The sequence below is a fragment of the Pristiophorus japonicus genome, chromosome 13 (genome assembly GCF_044704955.1).
Source record: "Pristiophorus japonicus isolate sPriJap1 chromosome 13, sPriJap1.hap1, whole genome shotgun sequence".
Classification (NCBI taxonomy): Eukaryota; Metazoa; Chordata; class Chondrichthyes; family Pristiophoridae; genus Pristiophorus; species Pristiophorus japonicus.
The window spans coordinates 120,361,622-120,370,546 of NC_091989.1; the positions used below are offsets into that span (position 1 = coordinate 120,361,622).

The 8,925-nt window shown below is 39.7% G+C and overlaps 1 protein-coding gene across 2 annotated transcripts in view; it reads left to right on the forward strand.

Annotated features, from left to right (window-relative positions):
- LOC139278269 (glucose-fructose oxidoreductase domain-containing protein 2-like) overlaps positions 1 to 3,940 on the forward strand; it is a 41,256-nt gene extending 37,316 nt beyond the window's left edge. For both annotated transcript variants that reach the window (XM_070896919.1, XM_070896920.1), the window contains exon 3: positions 762 to 3,940. In XM_070896919.1, the coding sequence (XP_070753020.1) occupies positions 762 to 1,663 (902 nt within the window). In that variant the 3' untranslated portion in view covers positions 1,664 to 3,940. The remainder of the gene's footprint in view (positions 1 to 761) is intronic.
- Positions 3,941 to 8,925: the final 4,985 nt, after the last annotated feature.

The following is an 8,925-nucleotide window of genomic DNA, read 5'->3' on the forward strand; positions in this document are numbered from 1 at the left end:
CCAGACCCTCTCCACCCTCTGGGTGAAAAAAGTTCTCCTCAACTCCCCTCAAATCCTTCTACCAATTACTTTAAATCTATGCCCCCTGGTTATTGACCTCTGCTATGGAAAATAGGTCCTTCCTAGCCACTCTAGGCTTCTCATAATTTTATACATCTCAATCAAGTCTCCTCGGCCTCTGTTCCCAAGAAAACAACCCCAGCCTATCCAATCTTTCCTCTTAGCTAAAGTTTTCTAGACCTGGCAACATCCTCGTACATCTCCTCTGTACCCTCTAGTGCATCTTTCCTGTAATGTGGTGACCAGAACTTTACAAATTATTCCAGCTGTGACCTAACTAGTGTTTTATACAGTTCAAGCATAGCCTCCCTGCTCTTGTATTCTGCGGCTTGGCTAATACAGGAAAGTATCCCGTATGTCTTTTTAACCACCTTATCTACCTGTCCTGCTACTTGCATCTGTAAACATGCACTCTAAGGTCCATCTGTTCCTCCACACTTCAGTGTCCTATCATTTATTGTGTATTCCCTTCCCTTGTTAGTCCTCCCCAAATGCATGACCTCACACTTCTCTGAATTGATTTCCATTTGCCACTTTTCTGCCCACCTGACCATCCATCGATATCTTCCTGCAGTCTACAGCTTTCTTCCTCATGATCAACCACATGGCCAATTTTTATAACAGCTGCAAACCTCTTAATCATGGAAGTGTTTAATTTTGCATGATTTCCTAATTTTTTTTCTTCCTTGTCCAAATAAAAGGTATTGGAAAAAATGTAATCTGTGAGAAAGCAGCTACTTCAGGGGATGCCTTCAAAATGGTGAAAGCAGCTCGTTACTATCCTAAACTGATGAGCATTGTCGATAATGGGCTTCGGTTCCTGCCAGCATTTATCAAGATGAAGCAGCTGATTGAAGAAGGCTACATTGGTAATGTCATGATCTGCGACGTACGTGTGTATTGGGGCAGTCTTCTCAGCAGCAAATACAACTGGATCTGTGATGAACTGATGGGTGGGGGTGGGCTTCACACAATGGGCACCTATATTGTAGACCTCCTGACTCACTTGACCAATAAGAGGGCTGAGAAAGTCCATGGCCTCTTGAAAACCTTTGTCAAACAAAATGACAACATCCATGGGATCCGACATGTCACCAGCGATGATTTCTGCTTCTTCCAGATGTTGATGAACGGTGGCGTGTGTAGTACCGTTACGCTCAACTTTAACATGCCTGGCCCTTTTATTCACGAAGTCATGGTTGTGGGATCCACGGGACGTTTGGTTGCTCGAGGCACAGACCTGTATGGACAAAAAAATACTTCCTTCAAAGAGGAGCTGCTGCTTGCTGATACCATGTCTGTAAACAATGCTGGGCTGCTGGAGAAAGCATTTGGCGATATTCCCCTCTTATATTTAAAAGGCATTGTTTACATGGTTCAAGCCTTGAGCAAGTCCTTTAAGGATCAGGAGGATCGACGCACCTGGGCCCACATGCCAGTTTCTATGGCTGCTTCCTTTGAAGATGGCCTTTATATGCAAAGTGTTGTGGATGCTATTAAGAGATCAAGCAGGTCTGGAGAATGGGAAGTTATTGCTGTGATAACAGAGGAACCAGATTCTAATCAGAACCTATGCGATGTCTTGCAACGTAATAACCTGTAGTAAACTGTCCAGTATTCTGATGCAAGGGACACCAAAAACAGAACTTTATTTCAATTCAAACTAAGACTGTTGTATTTAAGGTAGCAAAAGAATTTCAGGTTAGTTTTTGTAAGTACATTAAGAGTACTGTGTTCTTACTGTGTGGTATCTGTTGATAGTTTCAGCATATGCAGCTACAGTTGCTCTAGTGTACTTTACCATACATGAAACCACCCTATTCCATTCTGAAGTTCTAAAAATTCAAAATTTTGATCACTATCTCTTTCTGTTGACTTTCAACACACTGTCATTTAACAGCAGTTGGCATGCAAAGGAAGAGAACAACACAGCAGGCATTGAAATGGCATCTGTTTGGTCATTCCTAAAGCCGCTCTGGAAGTAAAGTTGATATATTCAGCATTGCAAAATCAAAATCTGCTGGGGGAAAAATACAAGTGGATATTCATAGAAATTTAAGTGACGGTTCCAATGATAAGACAGCACTGAAAATTATGGCTGGCTGTAAATTGTCCATTTTCCTGTCTTTCATTGTTGCTCATCTGTGGATTCAAAATTCCAAAAGAAACCCAGGACCAATCCTGAAGATTTTCCTTCTTGCTAGAGCTTAAATTGCATATTTAATGTGAGGGTAAATTTAGCTCTATTTGGGACTTGGAAGTTTGTTGAAACCTGGATAATTCTCTGTCTGTGGTTTTCAGACTTTGCAATGGAAACTGATTCTGCACCTTGGAATCAGTGGGTGATGTCACACGTGTAAATCCTTCTGTAGAACCCAATGTGACCACTGCAAGGGTGTCCGTTACTTTTTTGTTGGGAGGCGCAGGTGAGAGGAACAAATCACCTTATTCAGTTAGGAAACAAATCACAAGCAGTTTTGTGAAAATTCTTATGCTGTGGCTTGCTCTAAGTTTTGGTAAGCGAAGTAAAACTATGTGATGACATTAACTGTATAGAATGAAGGTACCTAGTTATCTGTCGTGCCACATGGGGGCTAGCCTTTACATCACTGTCCTTCCTTTATGTACTTGCAAACATATTAACCTGTTCAGTTGCCAGTCATCATTTTTTGACTACTCTTGCTAGTGATCATCTCATGGCATACAATTATTCATTATTATTTAAGCAATTACAGTAAGATTTTTTTCTTTAATACGATGTTTACAAACTGTTGGTTCTGTTTAAACAAATGTTTATTTCATGAAACTGGCTACGGATAGGACTACGAGAAAAGCAAGTATTGAGCAGCAGTCTCGCCCATAAGAATACATCTTTCATTACCGAATTTGAAAGAGAAATGCTCTAGTTTATGAAAGGCTCATTAGAAATGGGGGTGGGAATTCTAGTTCATTAAGGTTTTCAGAATGTATATCCTGTATTTGAAATAGCATTGCAAAAATGGCTGGAATGTTTTTGTAATGTGCTGCATTTGTTTTCCACTTTGTAATATCAGCAATATGGAAATACCAATTGAGATACTGTAATAACCATGAAACATGTTTTATGGACCTGTAGGTCTTAGTTTTTAAATACATCCAAGTTGTACATTTTTTGTCATAGTTTTAAAAAGTCTAAATTTACTTTTTCAAACTGTTTGTATATGTTGACTGCAAAGAGAGATATTTATTACAGTCGTAAGTAATTTTATTGAAACCTGTTTGCTTTGCAGAACTGTTAAAGATGGGGAGTGAATTAGTGTTCAAATATACAGCTAGACTGTTTCATTGAAATAGTTGAACTGTACAGAGAATTGGTTGACTATAGATATTTATTTTTGGTTAAAAATTCAGATATATGGGTTATTTATATTGAGGTTTTTTTTCCATTGATAGGGGCTCAAACATTAAACTTGATAGATTTCCTATGTGAAATGCTTAAAATAAAAATGTTTATTTAAGAATATGTTTTGTTTTAAATGTATTTGTAGTATCCTAGTAATATATAGAGGTTTGGGGAAATAGTTTTGTGTCCATATGTCATCTATATTTGTTTAGCCTGTATGGATTTACTATACAAAAGACAAATTGATATTTTAATCAATAATATGGTTAAATCTTATTTACGGACACAGAACTGTTGATTGGAATCCTTAGAGGGTGGTATTTAAGCAGTACAAATAAAGCGTGAAATGAAACACTGATAAAATCGATGTCTGTCTTTGGTTTGAACACTGTCCTGTTCTGCATCTAGGAAATACAGGGTTTGCTATATTTGGGGCATGTGCCTGTTACATGTTCTATCTTTGAGTTCTAGCATGTTGTTAAAACTATTAAGTTTCTGAGCCAGTAGACTATTTACTGTGTGTCAGAAATAAAAATGTTGTCTTTTTAAAACTGACTTTTTGGTGGTTTGTATTTAAAAATAATGACTACTGCACAAACTGTTCAAGTGTGTTGCATGTAGTTTACGTGAATAGTATGGTGTGCAACTTATTTAGTAATATGCTTCTATTAACTGGTTTTTAAAAATCATCCTTTTAAGAGACTGTTTTCAACCATCACAAGTTGCACAACTGTACCACTTAGATACTGCAGCTGTCACTCTGCTGCAGAGGTAAACTTGTGGGGGGGGGGGGGGAAAGAATATCAAAGAGAAAGGACAGAAACATGTACAAATGTTAATAATATCTGAGCCTATTCATTGACCTCTTCCAATTTACAGGTGATTATGGTATTATTGTGGCAGAAGATGTTGCTCCCTCATTACATGGACTGCATTAGATAACTTTGAAGGACAGCTCAGCTGAGAAAAATGTCTGAGGCGTTCCCAACTGGTAATAGTGGGCTAGACATGGCATGATGACCGATTCGGGGTTCGATATTGGACACCTTTTTTTCTTCCTCATCCAGTAAAACATTGGTTCCTTGTCTTCTAGAGGTTTGAAAATATATTCAATTTTCAAGTCTGATTTTCTTCATTATTAATATTGGTGTATGTTCATGATGGAGCTTGGTTCCTTTCAATTTTTCTATGGTTCTGAGGACCCTTCTAACCTCACCTCCTAATGTTCCATACTCAGGAATAATAAGGAGAAAAAGTCACTGGTGGTGTAGTCTATAGGCCCCCAAACAGTAGCTACACTGTTGGACAGAGTATAAATCAAGAAATAATGGAGGCTTGTAAAAAAAGGAACTGCAATAATCATGGGAAATATTAACCTTCAGATTGATTGGACAAAGCAAATTGGCAGGGGAGCCTTGAGGAAGAGTTTATAGTGTATCTGAGAATTTCCTTGAACAGTACATTGCGGAACCAACTAGGGAGCAGGCTATCTTAGATCTGGTACTGTGTAATAAGACAGGATTAATAAACAATCTCCTCGTAAAGGATCCTCTAGGAATGAGTGACCATAACATGGTTGAATTTCAAATTCAGTTGGAGGGTGAGAAAGTTGGATCTCTAACCAGTGTCCTAAGCTCAAATAAAGGAGACTACAAAGGTATGAAGGCAGAGTTGGCTAAAGTGGACTGGGAAAAATAGATTAGAGTGGGACGGTTGATGAGCAGTGGCAGATATTTAAGGAGAAATTGCATAACTCTCAACAAAAATATATCCCAATGAGAAGGAAAGGCTGTAAGAGAAGGGATAACCATCTGTGGCTAACTAAGGAAATAAGGGATGGTATCAAATTGAAAACATAAGAACATAAGAAATAGAAGCAGGAGTAGGCCATAAGGCCCCCCCGAGCCTGCTCCGCCATTCAATAAGATCATAATTGATCTGATCATGGACTCAGCTCCACTTCCCTGCCCACTCCCCATAACCCCATATCCCCTTATCGTTTAAGAAACTGTCTATTTCTGTCTTAAATTTATTTAATGTCCCAGCTTCTACAGCTCTCTGCTGCAGCGAATTCCACAGATTCACAACCCTTTGAGAGAAGAAATGTCTCTTCATAGTTTTAAATGGGCAGTCCCTTATTCTAAGATCATGCCTTCTAGTTCTAGTCTCCCCATCAGTGGAAACATCCTCTCTGCATCCACCTTGTCAAGCCCCCTCATAATCTTATACGTTTCTATAAGATCACCTCTCAGTCTTCTGAATTCCAATGAGTAGAGGCCCAACCTACTCAACAAGGGCATACAATGTGGCCAAGACTAGTGGGAGGCCAGGGGATTGGGAAACTTTTAAAAGCCAACAAAGAATGACTAAAAAAATTAATAAATAGAGGGAAAATAGATTATGAAAGTAAACTAGCATGAAATATAAAAACAGATAGTAAGAGTTTCTACAGGTACATAAAAAGGAAAAGTGTGACTAAAGTAAATGTTGGTCCCCTAGAGTATGAGACTAGGGAATTAATAATGGGGAACAGGGAAATGGCAGAGACTTTGAACAAATATTTTGTATCGATCTTCACAGTAGAAGACACTAAAAACATCCCAATAGGAGATAATCATGGGTCTATAGGGAGGGAGGAACTTAATACAATCACTATCACTATCACTAAAGAAGTAGTACTCGGGATTGGGGGCAATATGGATTGAGGATTGGCTAACTAACAGAAAACAGAGAGTCGGGATAAATGGGTAATTTTCCAGTTGGCAAACAGTAACTAGTGGGGTGCCGCAGGGATCGGTGCTCGGGCCTCAACTATTTACAATCTATACTAATGACTTGGATGAAGGGACCAAGTATAATGTAACCAAGTTTGCTGATGACACAAAGATGGGTGGGAAAGCAAATTGTGAGGAGGACACAAAACATTTGCAAAGGGATATTAACAGGCTAAATGAGTGGGCAAAAATTTGGCAGATGGAGTATAATGTAGGAAAATGTGAGGTTATTCACTTTGGCAGAAAAAATAGAAAAGCAGATTATAATTTAAATGGAGAAAAATTGCAAAGTGCTTCAGTACAGAGGGACCTCTGGCGGTCCTTGTACATGAAACACAAAGTTAGCATGCAGGTACAGCAAGTAATCAGGAAGGCAAATGGAATGTTGGCCTTTATTGCAAGGGGGATAGAGTATAAAAGCAGAGAAGTCCTGCTAAAACTATACAGGGTATTGGTGAGGCCACACCCGGAGTACTGCATGCAGTTTTGGTCTCCGTATTTAAGAAAGGATATATTTGCATTGGAGGCAGTTCAGAGAAAGTTGATTCCGGAGATGAGGGGGTTGACTTATGAAGATAGGTTGGGTCTATACTTATTGGAGATCAGAAGAATGAGAGATGATCTTATTGAAACATATAAGATAATGAGAGGGCTGGACAAGATGGATGCAGAGAGTACATTTCCACTCGTAGGGGAAACTAAAACTAGGGGGCACAGTCTCAGAATAAGGGGCCTCCCATTTAAAACTAAGATGAGGAAGAATTTCTTCTCAGAGGATTGTAAATCTGTGGAATTCACTGCCCCAGAGAGCTGTGGAGGCTGGGTCTTTGAATATATTTAAGGTGGAGATAGACAGATTTTTGAGTGATAAGGGAGCGAAGGGTTATGGGGAGCGGGCAGGGAAGTGGAACTGAGTCCACGATCATATTAAATGGTGGAGCAGACTCGAGGGGTCAAATGGCCTACTCCTGCTCCTACTTCTTGTGTTCTTGTGTATGCCTGTTCCTCCTGATAAGCCTTGACAAGTGATTAGATCTACTCTGTTTTTGTCCTTTTTGTATGTTTTGTGCTATTGTTAATTTGCAAATCTGCAGCCTTCTGTGGTTTTAGTTTGGCCTTTAATTTTGGTTCTGTTCTCCGTGTGTTTTATACTTTTTGAGTGGGTTTGCTGATGGATTAACGGATAGTGTTAAGCCACACAAACCATAACATCTTCAGCTCTGTTCATAGTGTACTGAACATCTCAACTGGGACAGCAATTGGGCATTACAATTGGCCTCTACACTGGGGTAGTGTTTCTGCGCCCTCTTTCTAACTAGTGACTCCAGCTGGAAAGTGTGAGCTGAGACTCAGCTGTATTGCCTTCCAGATCCAACAGTCTACTCATAATCCTCTGCCATCTCCAGCGTGATCCCACCATCAGTCATATCTTTCCCTCCGCGACACCCTGGTCCACTACACAATCACCCCCTGCACCGCACCCCCCCCCCCCCCCTTTTTAAGTTTTTACTTGAAGGCTTCAACCTCCCAAAAAGCTGGACTTGGAATTGATATTTTTACCCAGAGTTGTGATTCTCTGAGCTGAACTTGGCTTGTGTAGTCTGAGCAATGTATTTAATTCCCTAGGATTCATTAATACTGTTCCTCATCTATACTGGTGGAGTATTGCTCTTTGGCGCCTACCAGTTTCTACTCTGTAGCTTTATTAATGTATTTGTTTTTTTTTTAAACACAGGCTGTCAGGAAAGGTGACTGAAGAAAACAGCAACAGGAAGACAACAGAGCCAGAGTGACCATATTCTCTAGCTTGCTGTGCAACACCACAAGAGATAGACTAATAGTTTGTTGTGACTGCTTCACTTCCTGCTGTTATACTTATTACCTGTGTCTGCTGTTACTACTTTTATTGGGTAATGCTGTAATACTTGCTTAGGTTGCATGCTTGCCATTCAGTCCTCTCAACATTAGGTGGTACTGACACATGTTGCCTAGGCCCACCCGCCATTTTGTTTTTCATCTGAATTTTCCATCCCTGCAGGTAAGTTTTTATTTTTAGTTTAATTCTTTTTATTCTTAACTATATTCTCAATTTAACTACCACTCCGGAGCCTTTCCCTGTACTTCCTGGCCCTGCTTCGCCACCCTGCTGGTTTTGGCACTGCCTTTCTGTACTGCAAAATTTTTAATACTTAAGTTACTGGGTTATTAAGGTCCAACTCTCAACTGTTCTATCTGCCACAGTATCTTTGTGCTGGCTCTGTTCCTCCCTGGTATCGGCTATTTAAGGTTTTTTGTTGCCATCTGTTCTGGCCTACCCCATTGTTGCTGCCGCTGTCTCACTCTTCAGCTAGTTATCCACATTAAATCTCATCTTCTACTTGTCTGCCCATTCTGCTAACATGTCTGTCCTCCTGAAGTTTTTTACAGTCCTCCTCACTGTTTGCCAAACCTCCTACTTTTATAGCATCACTAAGTTTTAAGATTGTTCTCCATATGTCCAAGTCCAAATCATCTATACCTGTATATACAAAAGTGACCCCAGCACTGACGCTTGGGGTACATCGCTTACAACCCTTCTCTACTCCAAACTACACCCATTTGTTTTCTTTCCTCCTATCCATTTTCTATTCATATTGCTACATTTCCTCTTATAACATGTATCTTATTTTTTTCTAACCAGTCTCTTGTGAGAAATCTTATGAATGCCTT